Consider the following 26,474-nt stretch of genomic DNA (forward strand, 5'->3'; position numbering starts at 1 on the left):
ACTACCTAAAAAGAGTTTAGAGTTCCTTCCCACTTGTTTCAGATAATTTACCATACAACTGGAGATATATATATATGTTTTGTATCTATTATACTAACCATAAAATAATTATATAATATTGGACCCCGTGGCATATTAATTTTTAAAAAGTTATATTATACTCTGGTATATGATATGCACCGAATGAATAAAACGTTAAATGGGCAATTCATGATCTAACAGCCACAAATGTTGGTATGACGTATGGACTGTGTAGTACATTGTAGATATAATATATATACGCATGGAGGCGGAATCAAGATCTGAAATATTGGGAGACATAAAAAACAACAAAATACAAAAACAAAAATCTTTTATCACATTGAGGCGCTTCTATTTCACTCTTTAATCTTCCATTGCTTAGTTTCAGGATCGATGAGTTCCTTCACCATTTGAAGTTGGCAGTGTAAAGGTTTTGGCGAGAAGAAAAGATGATGGTAGAGACACCCATCTATCTTCCCAAATTTGCATGTAAGGGTTTTATTTATTTCTATCTATGGTAGCGTAATAAAAAAACTGCAAGTTAGTGCATTGTTGCTTGTTATTAAATTAGTTTAATTTCGAGATTTGTATCTTAAATTATTTAAATTATATTAAAGGAAAATTAATAAAAATGGTTTGAAAACTTTGAGTTTTAATCAAAATGACAAAAATGTGTTGTAAGTGAATAATACCAGAAGTGACTTTTTAGAGTTAAAATGTATTTTTTGTTAAAAGTGAACAGTACCGAAAGTGTTTCGTTAAAACTCCATCTTAAAGAAAAACTAATAAAAATAACTTGAAAATTTTAAATTTTAATCAAAATGACAAAAAAATATTGTTAATCTAAGCGTGTAACGATGCACACTAAATATTAATAAAAATAAAATATTCATTTGGTTATGCTTACAAGGAAAAGAATTGCCGCCAAAATTATTGATTAATTATATGTTGTGTTTAGTTCTACTTTCCATTTAATCAGTGGACACAAGTCAAAAAACACTGCACAAGATCTGAACTCCAAATACCACGATATTTACGACCAAAGGTCACCTACTACAACAATGACCATGGTAGGTCCGCTCCTATGGACCAACCGATCAAAGGGGTGATGATTGTTCTCGCTTAAATCAACGGTAGTCATTGTCCTGTGACCTAGCTTGTCCTGTTGTGCCCGTACCTTTACCATTACCCTCCTAAATTACGTAATTAATATTCGAAGCGTACGTGCTTATGGTGCAGTAAACCTTAAAAGCCCTGCACACTGTTCTCTCTCTCTCTCTCTCTCTCTCTCTCTCTCTCGATTTACGGAGCTTGATTTCCTTCCATATAAACTCCCAAGCTGAATAACTTTTCCTTCCAAGAAATGTTATAGCAACCAGTCACTACCCATTTCGGCAAATACCAAGGCAAATCAAAGTTTTCCTTATTTCTTCAATTCTTTTCCATTTATTTTTTATTATTCATAAATAAAAGTTTATATTTTTACAGCACTTGGGTGGTGGCAGAGAGATTTGAACCACAGAAGAAGCAGAGAGGAGAGAGAGGGAAGGGAGGGCAAAGATGAAGCTTTTCTGGGTTAGCATTGTGATTTCACTTGCTTTCAGCAAATGGGCTGCTGGGTTTATGGAGTACGGCTTCAATGAAACAGAGATGGCTTTGTTGGAGGGCTATGGAGAATCAAAGGTTGGAGCTGACTTGCTGATGGTTGGACTGACCATCATTGGAGGAGCTGGGGCCAAAGGAGCAGGTGAAATCTCCGCTCTTATGATATACATTTTGCATATTGTTATTTTTTTCGTTTACAAGACAATATTCTAAACTACTCTGGTTTACGAGGATTGGAATCGAACTCTGTGCAAGGGCACGGGCTGTGACGAACTGGCCTAACCCACATCTTCATTTGTCTTTTTTCAATTCGAAATATTTTGCATATTGCTTGATTTTGATAAATTTAGTACCTTTTTCTGTTGTTCTCTGTACTTTTTTGGAGAGGTGAGATAACAGATTGTATGCTGTATGTTGATTGCTTTGTTTTGTCCCTCCATTTATGTATTTATTTTAGCTTGTATTGCAATTCTCCTGGAAACATCTTATTTACTACTTGAAATTCTGTTTTCTCAGTTCTTTTTTCCCTTCAGTGGTCTAAGATTCCGAGTCAGATTCCTGCTTGAATTATTAGCATACTGTTTATCATGAAGCTGATGTGATTGGTGTTAAATTTGTTACTTTTCTTTTGTTTTCCAATTCATTTTGTGAATAATTTCTTATTCGTTATTCCTGAATGATAGTGATTTGAATTTCATTATTTATTTGGGATCTGTCTTATTTTTATTTTGGCTTAATTTACCAAATCGTGCTTTCGGATTTTGCAGTCTGCTTGGATGGAACCTTACCGGGGTATCATTTGCATCGCGGATACGGGTCAGGAGCAAATAGTTGGCTCATTCAATTGGAGGTTTGTGATTCATGTGGTTACGCAGTATCATCTTATCGCGTAACCTTAACTTTCATACCTTTATGTACCAAAATCTTGAAGATTGTTTCTGAAACTGCGGACTTAAGAGCGTGTTTTGAATGAAAGTTATCAGATGACAAGTTTTACAATCATCTGCAGTAGTGTAATGTTTTTTTAAATACGAAAACCATGTTTTTATCATGTTACCTTTGGTTGATTGATTTCCAAACAAGCCTCTCTTTTTCTTTCTTCAAGCCTCTCAAATTCCTTGATTTGCTGACAATTGGCGTAGTTTAGGACTTGACGTGAATTAACATCTTGTGGCAGGGGGGAGGATGGTGTAACAACATTAGAACTTGTGTTTATCGAAAAACAACAAGGCGGGGATCATCAAAATACATGGAAAAACAGTTAGTATTCAGTGGAATACTAAGCAATAAAGCTGAAGAAAATCCTGGTTTGCCCCTCAAACTTAATGCTATGCTTGCGCATCTGCTTTTTCCTCGTTTAACTGTCTTGACCCTCATCTTTATCATTTATGGGATTGCAGATTTTTTCAACTGGAACAGAGTCAAGGTTCGTTATTGCGATGGTGCTTCTTTTTCTGGGGATAGTGAAGATAAGGTTAGTGGAATGTTCTCACGGTTTACATATTTCTACCAATTGGCGGCCTTGATATCATTTGGCGGCTAAAAAATTGGCTTAAAACTGATAAATTCAACATAAACCTCAACTGTTTTCACTCATATTTGCTCACCAGATGCTAAAATATTGTGATTCTATAGAAAACCTTAATGTATATTTCATTATCAAAACAGTTTACAAGATTAAGCATAAATAGAAGAATAATCGGGAAAGAGAGAGGAGAGGGGGACAATGGCAGCTAAGCAAGTCAGCTAAGCAAGCATGAGAGTATGATGACCTCCACATTCTCTAACACATGCTTTACAGCTTATTAACAAGCTTTACACAGAAGAGGGAATAACACAGCTCACTAAACCCTAGCTAAACACAGCTTTACAGCTATTAGGGTTTAAAGAATATTCAATAATATTCAATACTCCCCCTCAAGCTGGATCGAGAGATTTTCTGGATCCAAGCTTGAAGAGAATACGATCAAGTTGAGAAGAAGGAAGGGGCTTGGTGAACACATCGGCTAGTTGATCACTGGAGCGAACAAATGCAGTTTGTAACAGCTTGGACTGGACTTGGTTGCGGATGAAATGACAGTCAACCTCGATATGCTTTGTTCGTTCATGAAAGACGGGGTTGGCAGCAATATGCATCGCTGCTTGATTGTCACAGTGGAGGAGAATTGGCTTGGAAGAGATGATGTCAAGATCATGTAGCAAACTCTTTAGCCAAATTAGTTCGCATGCAGTAGATGCCATTGCACGGTACTCAGCTTCTGCGCTGGACCGAGCTACAACAGATTGCTTTTTGCTCTTCCACGTGACGAGGTTACCACCTACAAGAGTGCAGTAACCAGTTGTGGACTTGCGATCAAGGACGTTGCCTGCCCAATCAGAGTCTGTGTATCCTTCAATGGTGAAGTGTCCGTTGTTTTGCATGAAAATCCCGGTAGACATTGAGCTTTTTAAGTATCGAAGGATCCTTTTAACTAGTTGCAGATGATGAGATGTGGGAGAATGCATGAATTGGCTGACAAAGCTAACAGCATAAGCAATGTCAGGTCGAGTTATAGTCAAATAGATAAGTTTTCCTACCAACCTTTGATACTCCGATACATTTTCAAGCTGGATGCCTGAGGTTTCATGCTTGAAATTTGTTGGTAGAGGTGTTTTAGCAGGTTTGCAATGCATCATATTGGCTTCTTCTAAAAGATCGAGAACGTACTTTTGTTGATTTAGAAACAACCCCGTTGGAGATTGATCCATTTCGATTCCGAGAAAGTATCTAAGTCTGCCGAGATCTTTGATTGAGAATGTTGAATGTAAGGTGGCTTTGAGAGCATTGATTTCTTCTGGATTATCTCCTGTGACAATGAGATCATCAACATAAACAAGTACCACCAATCTTCCATGTGTGCCAAGCCTAGTGAACATTGAAGAATCTGCATTGCTTCGTTTAAAACCGGATGACATAAGGACAGAGCTTAGTTTTGAGTACCAAGCCCTTGGAGATTGCTTGAGACCGTAAATGGCCTTGTGAAGCTTGCATACTACTCCTTGTTCCTTCTCTCGTTCATGACCAGGTGGTAGGCGCATGTACACTTCTTCTTCCAACTCTCCATGAAGAAAAGCGTTTTTTACATCCATTTGATGTAGAGACCATTGTGAATTGATAGCCACCGAAAGAAGAACTCTAACTGTGTTCATCTTTGCCACCGGGGCAAAGGTTTCTTTGTAATCTACCCCGTAGGTTTGCGTGAAGCCCCTTGCAACTAACCTTGCCTTGTGCCGCTGGATGGTTCCATCTGAGTTAAATTTTGTCTTGTAAATCCATCTTGCCCCAACCACACGTTGATCTTTTGGCAGAGAAACAATGCTCCAAGTTTTAGTTTCTTCGAGTGCCTTCAGTTCCTCAAGCATAGCACATCTCCATTTAGGAGATTGGTTTGCCTCTTCGAAGGATCGAGGCTCCGAGTGTTGAGATAACTTAGTGACAAATGCTGCATGAGATGGAGAGGTCTTGCTATGGTAAACCATTTGTCCAATAGGATATCTAGGCATGTAGATTTCAAAATCATCAAGCCTGGCTGGAGGTTGTCTGTTTCGAGAAGGATTCCTTCGTGGAGGAGTAGGTTGTTCAAGGGGCTCTCTCCTTTCGTGGAGGACTTCTTCATTATTTGCTTCCATATTTTCATGAGCTGGCTCTATCTCAATTGCTTCATTGTGCGGTGTTGACAGTCTTGGATCATCAAGGACGAGAGGAGTGGGAAACACTTCATATGAGAGCTCCCCCTGAGGTTCATCATCATGCTTCTGAAAGAAGAAGTGTGTCTCATCAAACCGTACATCCCTGGATACAAACACCTTTCTGGTTTTAGAATCATAGCATTTGTATCCCTTTTGGGAAGTTGAGTAGCCTACGAATGCACACTTGATAGCCCTTGGATCAAGTTTATCTCGGTGAATAGTTTGAATATGCACATAGCACACACATCCAAACACACGGAGATGACTTATGTCAATATCTCTCCCCTTGAGAATTTGACAAGGAGATTTAAACTTCAAGATTCTGCTAGGAAGTCGATTTATGATGTATGCAGCGGTTTGTATAGCTTGGGACTAGAACTTCTTTGGAAGGTTTGCTTGTAACATTAGTGATCGTGTTTTCTCAAGCAAATCTCGGTTCTTCCTTTCTGAAATGCCATTTTGTTGTGGTGTTCCTACACAACTAGTTTGTTGCAAGATTCCATGCTCACTTAAGTAAGTTGTCATGATTTTGGAAGTATATTCAGAGCCATTATCAGACCTTAAGATGCCAATATTAGAGTTAAAATGATTTTGAACTAAGTTATGAAAATTTTTGAAACACTGGAAAGCTTCGTGCTTGAATTTAAGAAAATACACAAAGGTAGTTCTAGAGAAATCATCAATGAAAGAGATGAAGAATCTGTAGCCATCAAAAGACTCTAAGGTTGCAGGTCCCCAAATGTCGGAATGAACAATTTCAAACACTTTGGTAGCTCTAGAGAGAGAATGGGGAAAGGGTAACCTGGTGGACTTAGATTTTTGACAAACTTCACAATCTGAAATCTCTTTACAGAAACTAGGAAAAATAAAAGACATAACATGGGAAGAAGGATGAGCTAATCTCATGTGCCACAGCTGCTCCTTGTTTACTGTGTTTGAGTTTACGTAGAAACCTTTTGGAAAACTTGAAGAGAGATTGACATAGTACAGTCCATTGAGGAAGAAACCTTTACCAATCGTTTCCTTCGAAACTCGGTCCTGGAAAATCACACAGTGAGTGGAAAAAATTGCAAGACAATTTAGCAATTGTGTTATTCTTCCTACTGACAGCAACTTGAAAGGAAAGGAAGGGACATGCATGACAAGGGATTCCTTTTTACTTGAGAAGATTTTGAGTTTTCCTATGCCTACTATACTAACTTTGGTGCCATTAGCTACGGAGACAAAAGAAGGAGTGGAGAAGTTTTGAAAATCATTTAGTAAAGATGCATCGTTAGTCATGTGATCAGAAGCTCCTGAGTCGACTATCCAAAAACCACGGCTACTACTAAGATCCAATGCAGTGGAAATAGTTGCAACAATACCTGGCACATCATTTTGTGACACTGAGCTTGATTGTTCGAGGAAACCAGCAAACTTGCCGAGCATGGCTGCAGGATTTTCATGATTTGTTGTCCCTTGTTTCTGTTGCAGGAAGTTAGCAAATTCATTTATGAGAGTAATGGGACTAGAAGAAGAGTTCATCACATTTTTGGAGACATTGTCGCAAACAAGGTTTCCTTGAGGAGTGTAGGCAGGCTTCATTTGGTTTCTTGGTGCTCTTCCATCATCATTGAACTTGGGTTTAAGTTCTGGATGAAGAATCCAGCACTTTTCTTTTATGTGTCCAATGCCTGGACGACCTATTTTCACACAGTGAGAACACTTTAAGTCTGGTCGTTTTCCCTTGTATGGTCTGAAAGAGGTGAAGGCTCTTGCTTCTGATGGCCTAAGATCTGATTCTCCAACGACAACGACTGCATTCATGACCTTCTTCCTTATTTCTTCGCGTTGAATAACGTTGCAGACCATCTGGAAGGTGGGAAGTTCAGGTGTCATCAGGAGATGACTTTTAAGGTCCTCATATTCTGGTCCGATGCTGGCAAGCAACTGGAACACTTTGTCTTCTTCAGCACGCTTTAAAAGAATGGTTGTGTCCGTGGTATGAGGTCGGTAGAGATCCAATTCATTCCATTTGGCCTTCAAGTTGCCAAGATGTTGAACAAAAGAGAGATTTCCCTGTTGTAATTCTGTAAGATCTTTCTTCAGCTGGAAGACTCGCGCAGCATTGTTTAGATCTCCATACATGTCTCGTACAGAAATCCAAAGGTGGTGAGATGATACTGAATAACTGAAAATCTCAGCCATCTTTGGTTCCATAGAATTCAACAGCCAAGACATGATAAGTTGATCTTGGGACACCCATGCTGCATAATCTTGTGAAGTTGTTTCGGGCATGATATCATCCTTTTGAATGAACTGGAGCTTTCCACGTCCTCCAAGAGCGAGAGAAATAGCTCGTGACCAAGGCAGATAGTTGAATTCGTTTAGGAGCACTGAGCTCAAACGTTGAATTGGGTTGGTATCCATAGTTTCGTTTTTTGAAACTTTCTCTGATGATGTTGCCATAATGGCTTTAACTGGTTTGAATTTGGTAGGATTTCGGAAGAACACAGATGCAGGTCCTTGAGGGATCACTGCTCTGATACCATATAGAAAACCTTAATGTATATTTCATTATCAAAACAGTTTACAAGATTAAGCATAAATAGAAGAATAATCGGGAAAGAGAGAGGAGAGGGGGACAATGGCAGCTAAGCAAGTCAGCTAAGCAAGCATGAGAGTATGATGACCTCCACATTCTCTAACACATGCTTTACAGCTTATTAACAAGCTTTACACAGAAGAGGGAATAACACAGCTCACTAAACCCTAGCTAAACACAGCTTTACAGCTATTAGGGTTTAAAGAATATTCAATAATATTCAATAGATTCTGCTTTTAGGCCAAAGAACTGCAATTTAGAGGAGAGCGTATATGGTTGGCTGCAATGGAAGACTTGAAATCAAAGGGCATGAGCTACGCCAAGCAGGTTCTTCTTGTTTAAGGTCTATTCTCATGCTATGCCACATCTTTCAGTATATTGACAGATTGTATTTCAGGCTCTTCTTTCGGGTTGCTCTGCCGGTGGTGTGGCAGCTATTTTGCACTGTGATAAGTTCCGGGGTTTAATGCCTGGAACTACGAAAGTGAAGTGCCTGAGTGATGCTGGATTGTTTCTTGATGCGTAAGTACCATCCGGAATGCTCTCTCTCTCTCTCTCTCTCTCTGTGTCCAATGTGAATACCTGCTCTAGCTTATTAATTTCACACAGATATTAATGGTGATTCTGTATCAACTTGTAGGAATGACGTTTCTGGTGGACGCACACTCAGGAATTTATATAGTGGCATTGTCGGCTTGCAGGTATTGACTCGATCTCAAAGATTTGTAACCCACCCCCAATTCATGTTTTATCTTCTTCTTCTTTTCTTTTAATTTATTCCATGTTTTCGATGCACGCTTATGGTTTTCTTATGATTATCACAGGGGGTGAAACCAAATCTGCCACAATATTGCACTAATCACCTTGACCCAACTTCGGTAATCATTTCCTTTTCCCTTCCTATATATTTCTTTTTTTCCAGTCCTTAACTTGAAGATAGGTGGAAAAATCGAAAAGTTATGTGCACTGCTATTTACTCTTAAATTACCATCCTTCCTTGCAGTGCTTCTTCCCTCAGAACTTGATCTCCAGCATCAAAACCCCACTGTTTATACTCAATGCAGCATATGATTCGTGGCAGGTAAAGTTTCGCTTTTACAGGGTTCTAAAATTTGGTTTTTCCTGATGTTCCATGCCGCACAGTGTTTGGTAAGTGATGGAATGATTCTGCTTGAAAACAGATCCAGACCAGTTTAGCTCCACCGGCAGCAGATCCTGCCGGCTACTGGCGCGATTGCAGATTAAACCATGAAAAATGTACTCCATCACAGATCAATTTTCTTCAAGGTGATCCCACATTTGAGGAATTACTTTGAATCTTAAGATTTCATAGCATTTCAGAAACACATTAACCAAATTTGTACTGCTTGTTATGATTTTTAATTTTCTTTCAAACAGGATTCAGGAATCAAATGCTGAATGCAGTAAAACAGTTCTCTATGTCTGAACAAAACGGATTGTTTATAAATTCGTGTTTTGCGCACTGCCAATCCGAGAGGCAGGATACATGGTTTGCTGATGATTCTCCAGTTATTGGAAAGAAGGTGAGCCTCTGATACAACATAGTATATCAAGTTCTCTCCCAATCATAAAAATCAAGAGATCTTAAATTTCAAACTCTAATGTTTATGTGTGACCGATGACGTGCAGGCAATCGCTATAGCAGTTGGAGATTGGTATTTCGACCGAACAAGCGTGAAGATCATAGATTGTCCGTACCCATGTGACAATTCTTGCCACAATCTGAATTTCGAAAAAGCTTAGTTTTGCCTTTCGATAAACGAAATAGCTTTATAGTTCGACAGTTCGATTGAAAATTGGTATAGAAGACCATAAAGCAGAAATCTGCTGAGAAGTGCAATTGCCATCAGCAAGCATTCGCAATTGATGTAATGTTTTTCGTGTAAGTTCTTCGTATCTTTGATTGTGTCTCGAATAAACTCGGTTCATTAGCAAATTCGTAGTTGAAGAAGGTAGGGAGAGGTCACTTCTGTAAGGAGTTTGTGATAGATTTTGTGTAAATTTTGATTCTGGATTTTATGTAAGGGGTTAGCAATTCTTTATTGCAGCCATTCGATTTCTGTTATGATTCATGAAATTCAACAGAAACACAAAATAGAAAGATTATAAATGTATCGCTAGACTAAAAGCTAGTTAAAATCAAATCTTCGAGTTCATTACCAAATCTTTCACATGATGGGTATAAAGAAACTATCCCCGAGTAGAAAATGTCGATCAAAACTAAAGATTGTTAGTACTTGGCAGACGTGGGTTAGATCAACATGCCCTCTTGCACTCAATCACCGTCTTTGTAAATTAGAATAGTTTACAATACCGTCTTAAAAAAAGAGAAGAGTTAGTAATTTTTAGATGTTACTAGATCATTTTAGGTTAGCCTCCTCTCTTGCATTCAATCACCCTCCAAAAAGTAGTTTAGAATATCGCATTGTAAAAAATAGAAGATTGTAAATAATTTGATCGTCTTGATGATTTTTGTGTTTATCAACACCATTGTACTAGGATTGTATTTCCTTGGAGAACTAGGATTCTTTTCCTCCTTATTACTATAAATAAAAGCGGTTTTTTAGCCAAAATGGTCCTTAAGATTTGTATAATTCATTACTTTGGTCACTGAGATTTGAAATCAATAGAAATGGTCCCTATGTTTGTCCACCATCAATCATGTTGGTCTTTCCATAGAAAATTATATTAAATAAGGACCAAAATGAAAAAAATATCCTCTAATTAATAAACAATGGATCAAATGATTTGACAAAAATTGAAAGTATTTTTTATTATTTTAGCCTTATTTAATGGTGATTTTCCATAAGAAGACGAAAATAATTGATGATGGACAAACTCATAGACTACTTCTATTGATTTCAAATTACATAGACCAAAATGATGAGTTATGCAAATCTTATGGACTATTATGGCTAAAAAGCCAATAAAAACATTACGTAAGAAGAATAACACAACCACATAATTACACACTTCTCTTTACTTTGTCAGATAAATTGGTCACAACAAGCCAAATTAATGTATCATCTGCTTTATAGTCCCGGACAGGAGAATATTCTATTATCTATATTGCTGAGTCTCTGCGTGGCAATATGGCATACAAACATCCAAAACTGGTAAATGTAATAGCTTCCCAAACAAATAAATAAATAAATAATCTCCTTAATTAATCACATTTTAAAAATATGATACTGATTTTTCTTTTCCCTTTCTGTGACTTGTTCCTTGTATTATTAAGCTTCCCTTGACCTTAGCAACGTCTGAATTCAGAATATCCTGCTGGGAAATTGAATATCAAAACCCTACGAGAAGAGTCTTGTAATCTCAATGCCTCAACCATACATATGATGTAAACTTATATGGTTATATAATTAAAATATAAAATAAGGAGTTGGCTGACCTGATCATGAAGCGGTAGCCATTAGAGACCAAACGAAGAGGATGTAGGTTGAGGCAACATCATAATCTTCTACAAAATACCTAGCCGAATACAATTACTTTAAGGGAAGCGTTTGTTGTGTGTCTAGGGTTTGCAGAGATCTTAGTATTTATACTGACTAAGGCATTAAGGTTATGTTCATAAAGGAATCCCAAATCCCATTTTCAGCTTATCAGTTAGGTATCATAATCACATATAATTAATCAAAGACTCCATCAATCTTACTTGTATTAACCTAATATAAGATTGATGTCTTAGGAGATCAAATCACAATATCTGCATTAATATCAAATATTACATTCTTATTGTATCTTGTAGACCATTTAAGGTTGATTTATATTGGAATAAATCCAACATTCTCCCACTGGTCTACAAATATAATATTTATGTTTATACTTGAGATTGGAAATTAATGTCACTTTAATGACCATGTAGTTGTGATAATATCCTATCCTTGATACAAGTTTCTGTCAAATAAGTCTTTCAACATGGAACTAATAAGGTTGTAAGGTTGACACAACCCAGAACCTTCATAATCACACATGCTAAAATCCTCATCACATGAAACACCGTCAAATTATGATTACATAGATAAACTTTAATTACCTGAATGTGTCTCAACTTTTATCATCTCATGTCATCCTTAATGTAAACTTTTATTGCAGTTGCAAACAAAACTTCATAAAACTTAATTATTCCACACCTACGAGTAAGATGAATTAACATGTTTTTCACACTGGTTCATATACCATATAAGTTACTTTCGTGAGAAAATTTTCAACACTTATGAGCAAGACGAAAAAACCCTCACAACTAATACAACATATAAATCATGTCATGCCATTTTAAGTCAAACCAAAAGAATTAGTCCACACATACAAGCAAGAAGATTAACCCTTCCATTATGATTTAAAATACAATTTGATTAACTTGATATCAGATATATAGTCATTTGATAATTGACCAACACATAAAAATGTGACTCAACGAATCCAATCAGAGATTAGGTTGAATACATGGATTCAAAAATCATACATACCTTATAGGTCATCTGCAAATGTAAGGCTAAAATGAAACTCAAGGTCCCACTGGTTTGCAACATCGTCACTTAATTTGCAAATTAATACTTAATCATACTTTTAAAATATGCTTGTGGGAACACCCTTACTTAGGCAATTAATGCATTTCACTACAAAATTGTCTTTCTTTAACCTTTCTTTAACACATTAAATAGCATAATCTCAATGAAAAGTAAAAACTAAGACATTCACCGTTGTTTATGCAAAATCAATCATCCAACAACCATCTTGTTTGTATTAGTAATTATATTTATGCTAAGTCCCCATGAGCCTCAAAATTCTTTATAAAGATTAACACATAATCAATCAAGGCATCTAAATGATTGCAAGTAATATGAAAAATATACACATACACCAAGTACTCATTCATGCAACCAAATGTTCATAGAAGATAGAATAACACTTTAATAGATTTATGAAAGTCCACTTAATGCTCAAAACTTTAGAACAACTCCCACTACGCTTTTAGAGTTTATACACTTATGACAAATAAGTTAATGAGTGAAGCCCAATTTTCTTTCACTAATTTTCCCATTTAGGCAAACACTCATTAATTCATTCTTTCAAAGATATACCAAAATAAAATTACTTCATATTTTAGACATAATAGAATAGATACCAAAACCAACACAAAGTTGTCAAACAGAATTTCAGCAATAAGTTACAATTACTTTAGAATTTACCATAATTAATTCATAAGCTTGGTCACTACCAAAATTATACAAATCAAACTATTCCTAAAATAAAAATATAGAGTCGTTTTAGATCAAAATAGTAGTCTAGAGTAACTTCTCAAAAGACCAACACAATCTGTCAGCAAAACTGTCAATACGAGCATGTCACCATAATAACAATACCTGGCAAAAAATTACGAAAATTTTCAAAAACTTACACTATGTTTGGACGAAGAAAATTAAAATTACTAAGGAATTTTAAAATGACGGAAATTGAATTGGCAGAATTTTATTTTTTAGAATTTGTGAATTTTTTTATTTGGTTATAGCCTAAAAGAACAATGGAATTGAAAATGGAATTTGTTATTTTTAAGTTCTCAATGATAGAAATTGGGAAATGACACCTATTTACATGGAATTTAAACTTGGGAATTGGAGGTTCCAAATTCCAAGTTTTTTTTTCATGCGGAAATTCTAAATTTCTATATTTATGAATCCAAACAAGAGAATTGGTGCATGTCAATTTAAAAATTCTAACTTTTATCCAAATTCCAAGTTTATTTCCCTCATCCAAACATAGTGTTAGTAGACATGCATATGTAGAACATATAAAAAATTCAGGTCATTTGGTGACCATTAGACTTGTCATTCATCCAATTTTAGTCAAGACTTGCAATCTGCCAGAAATAGTTATGTGCATCTATCATGAATCTATGCATCCATAACAAATTCAATTTCACAATATTTACAGACTTTTCTCTCTATGTGAGAGGTTCCTTCTCTCTTCTTGAGAGTCTTTTCCACCATTTGTGTGTGAGTGATTCCCTCATCGATTAAAATCGTTGCTGAAGGCCCTCGTTGTGGTGGGGGTCGGAGGTAAGGTTTTTGTTTTGCTTTTGTTTCTCAAATTTTTGGATAATTTTCTCTCCAGTTCTTCCTGATTTACCCAAAATGTCTGTACCCAATGCCTGTCTTCCCCATATACTTTCAACTCGATAAGCAGTCAGATTTCAAAGCACATGGTTGCGATATTTTGAGAGGGTGCGTAGAGCTCCGGTGGACTCATCGGCTCGGGTGTTTAACACACCACCTTCTTCTCCTTCTCTTTGTCTGCCTTCGTTGGTAGTGTCATTCGGGGTGTTCCCACAGACTTCTTCCACTTTCTGGCTGAGATTGGGGCGATCGGTACAGCTTCCGTGGTTGGGTTCTGCGGAGTTGCTTGATTGGATTTGGCGTCAGCTGAAGGATTTCTTATGGGTTAATCCAGAAAACTTTTGCTGGGGTCTTGAAACTTCCTTTGTTTTGTTTGTAAGGCTGGGCTCTTTTTTAAGCTTTGGTGGGTTTGTTGGGAGGCCTATCTGTGTGCATGTATCTGGTTTGTATGTGGGCCTCTGTTTGCAATCTAGAGTTTGGAATAAAAATGTCTCCTTTCTTCGGAAAGGTTCTTCCAAAAAAAAAAAAAAACACAAATTCAATTTCATATCATTTCAATTTTGATGTTCAAAGGAAGTTGTAGTAGTCAAATTTTATCATCTAAATCGATATCATAGTTCAAATTGAAAAGATTTACAAGCATAATACTTAAACAATGCGTACCTTAGCAATTTTTTATTAACCTTCATGGGCTCAATAACTTTGCATCAACAAGTCTCATGGAGAGACAAAAATACATCATGATGCAACTAATTTCATGCCTTAAACCACAACCTATAATGGAGCTCGTAGTGGAAATATTTGTAACTGAAGACATGAAACTTAATCACCAATAAAACTTCATGAAACTAGGTTAATTTACACCTACGGGCAAGTAAATTATTCTAGTATTGGATTATATGTCACAAGAGTTAACTTCATGAAAAAACTTCAACACCTACGGGCAAGATGAAGCTTCCACAAACTCCTATGAAATAAATCAAACAAAAGAAACAATCCACATCTACGAGCAAGAAGATTATCCCTTGTATTCTAATTAAGATGCAATGTTGATCGAATTAACTTAAAACCATAGTCCCAACATCAACTAAGCCGTTATGGCTTGCTTAGTTAACAATACATTGATCAACTACAACCTGAAACAATACGAATGTCACATGGATTAGTTAGCTGTAAGTGACAAAATTATGACAACATGATTCAAGCTTCAAGTATTGCCAACAAATGCCATTATATAAAGTCTAGTTTTAAGTGTTTGGCTTTCCTTGTCAAATATTGTTATTGAATCATCACACATGCTCAATCTAGCTTTAGAATATACTCTGATTATGGGTTGTTGCTACTGGAGTAAATGTTCAAGAAGTGGCACATTTCAACTCAAAGGTTTGTTCATGCATAGGCATTTAATATCTTTATTTGTGTTGCATTATGACTAGTTTGATTGTCTAGCTAGTTTAGGGCGCTGACTTCCCAGCTGTCTAGCCACACAAATTAAGACAACTCACATGGGCTTTCTGACACTTTTCTGATGGTAGTCAATTTATGGCCATTGATCTGGCTAGATCTCTTTTGCAGCCGACAAGTGTCATTGGGACAAGTTGGCTGATGAAAATTCTGATTTCCTTGGGTGTATTTCTTCCCTAGGGTTTCAAATTTGTTCTTCGGGGTTTAGAACTTAGTTTTAAAGTGAGAGTTGCTTTAAAGGCTTGAAGCTTGCATCTTCTCCATTTATGAACCATTACTCCCAAACCTTTCTCATGCATTAAACACTCAAACATTGTCTATTAGGGTTGCATTGTTTTAAGGTTTTGCATTTATGTCTTAGTCTGATTTTAAGCTTTAAATTCGTTTTTAGACTAAGTTTTTGGATTTAAGTTAGATTCTTCCTTCAACAGTTTGACTGAAGAACCTAACTGGTCAGTTGAATCCAAATTTGTTGTGCATATCATAAAATCATATCACATCATTGATCGTGTTAATCTCGTTGCCACAAGGTGATGAGCTCATGAAGAGTTGCCACTTCGTGAAGATCAAAAGAGTTCATCTCGTGTAAGGCAAGGTTGCATAAAGGTAAAGCTGATCCTTAGATAGGGATCTAGGAATTGGGCTTGTGTGATCTTTTTATGAACTTTTGTTTACACTAGTGGATTGGACTCAGTGGAGAGTTCCCAATTTTTTAACCTAGTGGTGGATTTTTTCGGCCAAAAATATCTTGTGTTCAATTTACGTTTATTGAGTTCAAGTTATGCTTATTGTGTCACACATCTCACTCATATACGTGGTACATATATCTGTTGAACATCTAAATGGTATGTGTTTACTATTTTGCTCACTTGACACATTGATAATGTGCAACGAACTACACCTTTGCTGACTAGGATAGTTTTTGGAAACTGAAATTGGTATTTGAATCTTAGATTTATTGACTAACAAATCTATCTTAGTTGACTAGCGGGCTTGACTAGTCAGTTCAGCAGATTATAATTTTTATAAATAGTTTATTCCACCTGGTATTAATTTCACATTAATTTAATAATCTCATTCCTGACTTTCTTTCGATATTCAATTAATCTCAAGAAACCTGACATCATACTTGAAAGAGATTAATCACATATAGAACAAGTTGTATAAGTTGTAATATCAATCTTCCACCACAAGGATGTCAATACGTATGAGAGAACATGATGGAGCTAATTGATTCAAAATAGAAACACTTTATATCAACAATACAGTCGCTTTAATTCAAAAGTCAAATTGTGATATCACCAAAATGCTTTCTTAAGTCTGTTGGATATATGTCAACAATGTGTGATAATTTTATATATGCTAATAAATAATAAATACGAATGAAATTTGAACAGAGCATGAACAACGAAATAATTTAAAACAGAAAGATTGAAGATCGAGGCTTGCGTACCGCAATGTCCTTGAAACACAAATTCGTCCCTACTCAGTGCTTGTAGTTCTACGAACGTCTGCTTCACTAGGATTCAACGATCAAGTTAGAATTCCAGCACCGGAAAACTTAACTTCTGGCGAACTTCAACGATCATGTTTGAGATTGTAGAAGAAGAATATTGATTTTCTGTATTCTAAATGCCATGCAGATGGATGTATATATAATAGAAGGATGTCTATTCGCAACAGGTAAGAGAATGAGATGTGTCTGTTGGGAGACATCTTCTCCAGAGGGGTGCTTTGCTCTGTGTTCTTTCTGAACTCTTCAGACTTCATCTGAAAGGATGAGTCTGTCAGTAAAAATTAATTAATTAATTAAATTCAAAATGAATTAAAAATAATTAATTAAATCCGAAAATAATTAATTAAATAATTTAATTATTAGAGCCCGAGCCCGAGCCCAAGAGCCCCAAGACCCATTTTTTGATAATTAATTATATATTAATTATATATATATATATATATATATATTAATTATAATTAATTACCAATTAATTAGTGCACCCCAAAGCCCAACCCCAAGGGTGAGCCCAATTTTATTCTCCACGCCTATTACTCCAATTACTTTCTATAAAGGACAAAGCCTTATAAAGTGATAAAATCTTTTGGGAATGACCAATGTGGGACAAAGAAATTTCTACTCAAACTATTCAAATTTCCAACAAAGTCAAACGGTTTCCTTGTCTTTTGTACCTTTCTTTCCGTAGTACAAGACTACTAAAACATTAGCATCAAAATCATATATTAGCCTTGTAATTACCAAATTACACAAAGAAAAACTAACGAAAAGTCCAAAAAAACTTATCTTTTAACTAAAAGCCCTTTTTAAAGATATAGTAAATAGTACCAGTGAAGGTAAACATTATTAAGCATACAAGTCAGCAATACAGTTAGTAAGTTGGTTAGAGTAGTTAGGCTTTCTCTTATAAAAACAGTTGTGTAACCTTCATTCAATTAGTCAATACAAAAGCATATTTCTTCTCTTCATCTTTCTTCTTGATTTTCTCTTCAATTACCAAACATTACAATGTAGTTAACATGGTATCAGAGCCACTAAGCTCACGCCATGGATTCTGGTGGTTTCACTTCTTAATAGTTTACATTTTTTTTTCCTAGTTTAGTTTATCTTTGAATTTTCATTAGATTTTCGGTGCTTCCGTGATTGTTCTTGGTTTATTTTTCTGGGATATGAATTGAGATTTCACCACTGATCTCAATGAATCCTCTCTCGTTTCGACACCGGATTGTTAATCGTAGACAGAGAGGCTCTTCGCGCTAGCTTTTGGAGTTTGCCTCTGCCATTTGCAGAAAAGCCTAGATTAACCTGCACTGAAGTTTTCTTCTTCAAATCTTGTGTGGTCAAAGGTGGAAGGTTGGCGGGACAAGAAAGATCGAGTTTCTTTAATTTCATTTCCTTGAGTTGACGATTTTCTGGTGGCTGAAGGTGGATTCTGGTCTTGGGAGCTCTTCACGTTCTAATTCTGTGCACTCCAACTGTTTGAAGAAATGGGTCAGTGAATTCTTTGATCTCTACTCTGTTCTCTGGTATGGAAGAAAGACCAGACATGTGTGCACTCCAAGTGTTTGTTGAAATGCCAAACTCAACAGTTTTATATGAAGGTTAAGTTTTCAGTCCCTTTTCTTTGAATTCTTGAACAATTAGAATGGATGTTTTCTGGGTTTTTCAAGTTTTTTGTTGCTGGTTAAGAATTACAGTTCTACTACTTGGTTGGGCTTGTGTTGTCTTTTGGACGTATATTTGTTCAAGATTTGGGTATGTGTGTTTCTGTGTGCTCTCAATTTCAAGAATATTGTTGGATTATGGAAAATGGCACTATCGATTTGAGTTTTCTTTGGGTATTCAACAAGGTGATTTGTACTGTGAAGATGGCATGTGAGCGACTTGATTGATTGTTCATATTTGTACTCTTTGTTGCTCTGCTCAATGATCCTTATTCCAGGGGATGCTACTTTCACCACATATGCCTGTCGATTACCAAGCTCCACAATTTTCTGAAGTAACACTTGCAATGTTTTCCACTTGATCTTTAAGTTTACTTGGACTATGTTGTGAGGCCATGGAATTGAGTCGGATATGGATGGCTTGCTGATCTGCATCCAACGCAGCACCACCCTTCAAATTTTCTTTTCCTTTTCTAGCATTCTCATGCCGACTCATGTCAAAAGGTCGTAGTGAACACATATTAGGTTAACTGGAATTAGGCTTCACAGAAAAACGAGCAAGTTCACGACCGGAGGCTGGTATTCTTTGTAGGGGATTATCCTACGCATTTTCAGGAACAACTTCACTATTCGGCTTAGCGTGGAGTTAAATTGGGAATGGATGGCTTTCTGCAAATCTTGATATGGTTGGTGAAATGGGTATGGATTCTTGGGTTTGATTACTACTAATATCTTTAGGGTGTTCATTGTAGAATTACTCAGGAAGTTTTACAGTATCCAATTCCTGTCTCTCTGCTTCACTGTTTTTATGCAATTCTGTTGAGGAGTTTGTGCAGTAATTTTCCCTTATCTCAGCCTATAATGTCGAGTCTAACCAACTCAATTGTTAGCATGAATCTACAGTAAGTCCAATTATACGATGAAGTTTGAAGAAGTTGTAAACGGTAAATCCCACGAAGGGTAACTCCGTGATTGAATAGGTAAATCCCATGAAGGGTAGAAGAAGTTGTTAACAGTAAATCCCATGAAGGGTAATCCCGTGTTTTGAGTAGGTAAATCCCACGAAGGGTAATCCTACATAGATGTTGATTTTCAGTTGTTGAAATTGTGAAGGCCAATGCCATTTGTCAAAAAAGTTGTTTTTTGGTAAAATTCACAAAGGGCGATCCCGTGGTGCTATAGTGAAGGCCGATGCCACACTATAGTTTGTTATTTTTCTGTTTTTTAAGGCCAAAGCCAATGTTAAATGAAGTTGTTGACGGTAAATCCCACGAAGGGTAATCCCCACAAGACATTGTTATAACCGGCGTGAGGGTGTGTTACAATTTTATAAAAGGCTCTTCTGTGATTGAAACTCATGTGAGAGGCAAAGAAATATTGGAATTTTTTTTTTTTGGATGGGAAGATTGGTATCTACAATGGCTGAAATTCTATAAAGGACAAAGCCTTATAAAGTGATAAAAAATTTTGGGAATGACCAATGTGGGACAAAGAAATTTCTACTCAAACTATTCAAATTTCCAACAAAGTCAAACGGTTTCCTTGTCTTTTGTACCTTTCTTTCCGTAGTACAAGACTACTAAAACATTAGCATCAAAATCATATATTAGCCTTGTAATTACCAAATTAAACAAAGAAAAACTAACGAAAAGTCCAAAAAAACTTATCTTTTAACTAAAAGCCCTTTTTAAAGATATAGTAAATAGTGCCAGTGAAGGTAAATATGTGGTTTTTCGTTAAAAGTGAACAGTACAGGGAGTGTTATGTTAAAACTCCCATTAAACAAAGGAACAAACAAAATTCTTTTCTTCTAAAATAAACATCTCCAGTGCATGTCATACATTAGCCTTGAATAATTTCTTTTCTTCTCCTCTTATGGCACATAAAAATTAACTAATCAAAATATTTTTTAAATTCTTTAGGCATAGGAAAAACTAACAAACTATATACAAGTTTGAAAACTTATGCTTATCAACTAAGTCACATGCTTTGAATGAAATACATACCTCATGCCTTCATATGTTCACCACTTCTTTATATACATATATGTAATCACATGACCAATCGTAATTCTTACATAGAATAGATAGAATACAAATGAAAATTGTCACTTACTACAAACCTCGTTCATTTGTATAATGTCCTTGTTCTTGCCATAAGATGCTTTCTGTCATTCTCAATCAATCCATAAGTCATGAATCAATTTTCACAGTTGACTACAGACAAAACTAATTGATTAGTCACGCAGATTCCTTATGGAGTTAAAATCATTATAAACATTACTTGAGTTAATCCCAAGTCATACTTGAGTACTGGTACATAGTGCATATATCCAGGGCATAATAATTCAAACATAACCAATAATCCTACGGCATTATTAATGCTCATCCACCAGATTTATACATATATTTGTGTCTTTGCGTAGAAATCATTTCAAGCAATACAGGACAACCCAACCCTTTAAAAAAACGACACGTCATTTGTCCTACATATTTGCAAAATTATTTCCCACAGCAACTAATGACATGGTTATATATAATTTCGTATACATTATTTTACCCAATCAAATGGAAATCAGAAAACCTGCGGCAATCCGTGGGGCATTTGAGAGGTGATTAGTGTTCCCTTGTCGCACGTCCACCATGAACATACCTCACACAGGTGTTCTCGCCCGTGGCAGTAAAGAGCCCTCCTGAAGCTGTGGCTGGAGTTGATGGGGATGGGGCCATCAATTAGGTTACTTAACAATTTGCTGCTAGTTGAAAGAATCTGTAAAACACTTATATGATACCATGTTTTATATATACGCTTCTCAGCATTCCTATGTGATTATAGGATCCCAATTCCTATATGATTTTTTAAAATTCATGCTTCAATTCTATAAAAATTATATATAGATTCGATGCTTCAAAATGTTCAATCATATACCATGGTTACAATATTCATGGACGATGAAGAAATCTGCTTGCTTAGATCATCAATGGTAACATCACAAACATATGTGCTAACATGAGCAGTTGTGAAATCTTTTTGTATCCCCAAACGGCATCTTGACTGGAGTCAATAATTTAGATAAATTACAAAACCCTAAATTTATCATTGCTCATCCTGATCGAATTGAAGTATATTAACATATACAACATTAAAAAGTGATAATCTCACTTCTAGTCGAACACATAAATCATTGCCTGTTTTGATGCATGTTGCCAAAACATATAAAATTAGGATTCATATTCATGGCAAGCATGATGTGCAATGTATGTATATGCCCTGCAGTATACATCACTATGCATGTATATTATATAATTAATTTAAGCTTCGAGGGATTCAACTAAATAGATATACCAATCAAAATACAATATCATAGACACAAAGATCGAATTCAATGGGACAAACCATATTGCTTTGGTAGATGACCCTGTTTGGTTTTCCAATGTAAGGTCAGAAAAAATATAACATGCTCACAAAAATTTAAGAACATCAGCGATTTTGGTTTGACACTGCTTCACACCTAAAAATGAGTGAGCTACATCTGAGTTAAATTTGGAGATGGAAGTCTTCTTTCGTTTCTCGATGGTGAAGTAAGACTAAGCTCATGAGCTTATTATCCTAGGTCGGAACAAGTTGATAGGATCCCATTTTTTACGCCCCCATGTCGAAATATCAATTACTGATTAAGCTGTCTGCTTTGAGTCTCTAAAATTAACTTTTCTTAATAGGTTTTAATCATATGTCAAATGGCTTTGATACTTCTTAATGGGTTTTAATCATATGACAAATGACTCTGATACCATATATAAACCTTGTGTGGTTATATAATTAAAACACAAAATAAAGAGTTGGCTAGCCTGATCATGAAGCGATAGCCATTGGAGACCAAGCGAATAGTATGTAGGTTGCGGCAACACCAAAATCTTCTACAAAACACCTAGCTGGATACAATTAATTTATGAGAAGCGTTTGTTGTGTGTCTAGGGTTTGCAGGTATAATCAAGGACTCTATCAATCTTATTTGTATTACAAGACATCTAATATAAAATTGATATCTTAAGAGATCAAATCACAATATCTACATTAATATCCAATATTACATTCCTATTATATGTTGTAGACCATTTAAGGTTGATTTATATTAGAATAAATCCAACATGTAAACCATATGAGCTGTTATGAATTCAACTATTGTTGCATGCTTATTCTCTCTGTCGGCTATGCTGTCATTTTTGTATTTTCACTTTTGTTTAATCAATATTTCTGCATATTGAAACTGGTTTTTAACTATGTTTATTTCCGTGTTTATATAATATAATATTTTGGTCGGATTTTGTTATCTTTTTTACCCTCCATTCGAGGGAATGAATCTATGTCTTCTGCTAACTCTCTCTTTTTACTTCCCCTCAGCGATGTGGGACAATCAACAATCTCATCCTCTAATAGTTTTTACCATGGTGGATTGGAAGAGGACTTAAATGGTTCGTTTCGAAAACTCCGATCTTTTGTTAGATCCCTACGTTTTTCCCATTTCTGGGCACCTTTAGTTGAATAACTCCCACAAGAATTCATTTCCTCTTTTAAATTTTATTTCCTTTTGTGTTGTGATTAGCTGGCCACAGTGAAGTAATAATTCAATAAGTTTTCTGATTTAACCAAGGACCAACGTGCATTCGAATCTTTTATCAGGTTAGAATTTGAGTTCCGTTTTTATAGCCGTATTTCGAAGGTTTGGGTGGCAGAGGGATTGAGGCAGAGGAGAGCCATGGTGAAGTTCTTGTGGGTTGGCATTGTGGCAGCACTTGTTTCCAGAGTTCGGGCTGATGGGTTTGTGGAGAACAGTATCAATGAGGCGGTGCCGCCTTTGTGGGAGGAGACCTATGGAAGCTCCAAGGCTGCAAATGACATATTGATGGTAGGGCTAACCCTCGTCGAAGGAGCTGCTGCTAAAGGAGCAGGTATGTCATACATTGATGTACTCTAAAACTTTCACAGTTCATAAATTCTTATTCATTCTAATGCTTGTTATCTAAGTTCTGTCTCCTTTTTTTGGGCTACATTACATCCTTGTGAATTTGGCTCTTGCAGTATGCTTGGATGGAACAGTTCCAGCGTATCATTTGCACCGCGGATATGGATCGGGGGTGAATAGTTGGCTCATTAAGTTTCAGGTTTGTGAGACTAATCAGAAAATTAACGCTATAGGGATAATTACATCATATAGATGGTTCCAGGAAACTCACACTTCAGAGCATGTTGTGAGGCTGAAGTTATCAGATGACAAGTTCACGTTTTCTCTTAGTTGATTGGTCACCAAGTAGCCTGCTTGATTCCTTATTGATGCAGGGAGGAGCATGGTGTAATGATACCAGAAGCTGCTCTGACCGCAAACTTACACCATTTGGATCATCAACGCGCATGGAAACAAAGATGCCATTTTCTGGAATACTAAGCAATCAATCTGAACAAAATCCTGGTTTTCGATCACAAACTTAAAGGATCTGATTTTTTTTTCTTTTTTTCTTTCTAGTTTAGCTGTTTTAGTCGACCGCACTTAGTGGGAAAAGGCTTTGTTGTTGTTGTTGTTGTTGTTGTTGTTGCTGCTAGTTTAGCTGTTTTGATCCTTATCATATCTGGGATTGCAGAGTTTTTCAACTGGAATAGAGTACTGCTTCGCTATTGTGACGGCGCTTCATTTTCTGGGGACAGCGAAAATAAGGTCTGGCAGAAGTTCTTGCCATTTGCATTTTTTGCACAAAATAGTGATTGTGACCATAATATGGAAGGGACCCTAAATATTTCTATACATTTCATGTACATCAGATGCTAACATATAGTGATTCTGCATTTTAGAAAGAACATCTGCAATATAGGGGACAGCGGATATGGTTGTCTGCAATGGAAGATTTGATGTCAAAGGGCATGTGCGACGCCAATCAGGTACAACATATTTTATCATCCTCAAGATCTATTCTTGTTCCCATGTTATGGCTCTTCTTGCAACGTATTAATCAATCATACATTAGGCTCTTCTTTTTGGTTGCTCTTCCGGCGGTCTGTCATCTATTCTGCACTGTGATGAATTTCGGGGCTTATTTCCCACAACTACAAAAGTGAAGTGCTTGAGTGATGGTGGATTTTTTATTGACGCGTGAGTAGTACTATCTATAATGCCTTTACTCTTTTTCTGCATTATTTACATGTAGACATGTACTTACTAGCTAGTTATAATCACTTTGATTTTGATCGGTGACATTGTATGGAATTGTAGAGTTGACATCTCCGGTGGACACACACTCAGGAATATTTATACCGGTGTTGTAAGCTTGCAGGTAAATATGTTATTAACTTGAAATTTGTTGTTCTAAAATCCTGGCAACATTTTAAGGAATTCTAACGTGCGCTTATGTAAATTCCCTTGATTATCACAGGGGGTGCGAGAAAATCTGCCGCGATTCTGTACTAGTCACCTTGACCCTACTTCGGTAATCAATTTTTTTCCTCTTGCAGTTTTCAATTTGAAGATAGGTGGTAGCATAATAAGTTGTGCACTACTTCTTGCCTTGCAGTGCTTCTTTCCTGAGAACTTAATCGCGAACATTACAACCCCACTCTTTATACTCAATTCAGCATATGATTCATGGCAGGTAATTGTTCATTATTCATTTTAATGTCTTAATTGAGATTTACTTAAGGATTTTTACTGAAAAAAATTCATTTCATTGTATTTTCCCACTTGAAATCAGATCTATAACAGTTTAGCTCCACCATCAGCAGATCCCCATGGTGAGTGGAACAGTTGCAGATTAAACCTTGCAAGTTGTTCAGCATCACAGATGCAAATTCTGCAAGGTGAAATCCCACAAACAAGGAATCTTTTTTTACGGTTAAATCTTGCAGAAGCTTAAGAATTTCAGAAACAAACTGTGTAACTATTGTGACATTATATTTCTGGAATGGAACAGGATTCAGGAATCAAATGCTGAATGCAGTAAAACAATTTTCGGTGTCTAATCAAACTGGGATGTTCATAAATTCGTGTTTTGCGCACTGTCAAACGGGGCAAAGTGAATGGTTTTCACATGATTCTCCAGCTGTTGGAAACAAGGTGAGCCTGTAATAACTACCAACACACACAAACAGAAACAGAAACACATGCATTATATGTAGGGCTCAGAGTTTGAAGATATCTAAAGTTACTAATGTGACGGATTATTGCAGACAATTGCAGAAGCTGTCGGAGATTGGTATTTTGATCGAGCGGAGGTTAAGGTTGTTGATGAAACTTGCCGCCATCTGGCTTTCGAATGAGCATTGTTTGATCGATTATTTACATGGTAATTGTATCGTGTTGTCTGCACTATAATACTATCCCTTCTGCTTAATGAAATAACTAATAACCGAAATCAATAGAATTCTATTATCAAAGTTCAAAAAACAAATGAATGAATTGAATAGAAAACGGTAAAACATATGACTAAGGAGAATGCCAACGCATTGTTCAACGAGCGCCTGCAGATGATTGAAGAATATTCTCATTCTTCCATGGTGAGAATAATGATTAGTGTGGTGATACCTGATTCCTTGTCTCCAACACAGTCAATCTCCGATCATGGTCTGGACACAATTTCCCCCTACTCTACGGGGCACAAAATTCAAGCAGTGTACCTGGAAGTATGATGATATTTATCGTTGGATGCGTATACATGGCCGTTGTCATGTAGTTCATGTACTTGTTTCAGGGGTGATTTGTATTT

General features: G+C 36.3%; 2 protein-coding genes across 4 annotated transcripts; both read left to right on the forward strand.

Annotated features, from left to right (window-relative positions):
- The first annotated feature begins 1,256 nt into the window (after positions 1–1,256).
- Positions 1,257–10,025, forward strand: LOC103427665 (pectin acetylesterase 12-like). Its single transcript, XM_029089774.2, has 13 exons — positions 1,257–1,427; positions 1,510–1,768; positions 2,394–2,476; positions 2,804–2,933; positions 3,027–3,100; positions 8,180–8,266; positions 8,337–8,461; positions 8,580–8,640; positions 8,764–8,817; positions 8,943–9,020; positions 9,121–9,226; positions 9,338–9,483; positions 9,590–10,025. Exons 2-13 carry the CDS (start codon positions 1,582–1,584, stop codon positions 9,701–9,703), a joined length of 1,245 nt encoding a protein of 414 aa, XP_028945607.1. The 5' UTR covers positions 1,257–1,427; positions 1,510–1,581; the 3' UTR covers positions 9,704–10,025.
- A 13,026-nt stretch (positions 10,026–23,051) lies between these two features.
- Positions 23,052–26,123, forward strand: LOC103450803 (pectin acetylesterase 12). 3 transcript variants are annotated; one of them, XM_070810138.1, is made up of 13 exons: positions 23,052–23,198; positions 23,407–23,675; positions 23,806–23,888; positions 24,064–24,193; positions 24,363–24,436; positions 24,571–24,657; positions 24,744–24,868; positions 24,989–25,049; positions 25,149–25,202; positions 25,287–25,364; positions 25,464–25,569; positions 25,683–25,825; positions 25,939–26,123. In XM_070810138.1, the coding sequence occupies exons 2-13, from the start codon at positions 23,483–23,485 to the stop codon at positions 26,026–26,028; spliced, it is 1,224 nt and encodes a 407-aa protein (XP_070666239.1). In that variant the 5' UTR covers positions 23,052–23,198; positions 23,407–23,482; the 3' UTR covers positions 26,029–26,123. The 3 variants fall into 3 exon arrangements, with proteins under 3 accessions (XP_070666239.1, XP_070666240.1, XP_008388417.2); XM_070810139.1 differs by having other exon boundaries at positions 23,091–23,198; positions 23,330–23,675; XM_008390195.4 differs by lacking the exon at positions 23,052–23,198 and having other exon boundaries at positions 23,230–23,675.
- The last annotated feature ends 351 nt before the right edge of the window (positions 26,124–26,474 follow it).

This window comes from Malus domestica, chromosome 12 (assembly GCF_042453785.1).
Source record: "Malus domestica chromosome 12, GDT2T_hap1".
Lineage (NCBI taxonomy): Eukaryota > Viridiplantae > Streptophyta > Magnoliopsida > Rosales > Rosaceae > Malus > Malus domestica.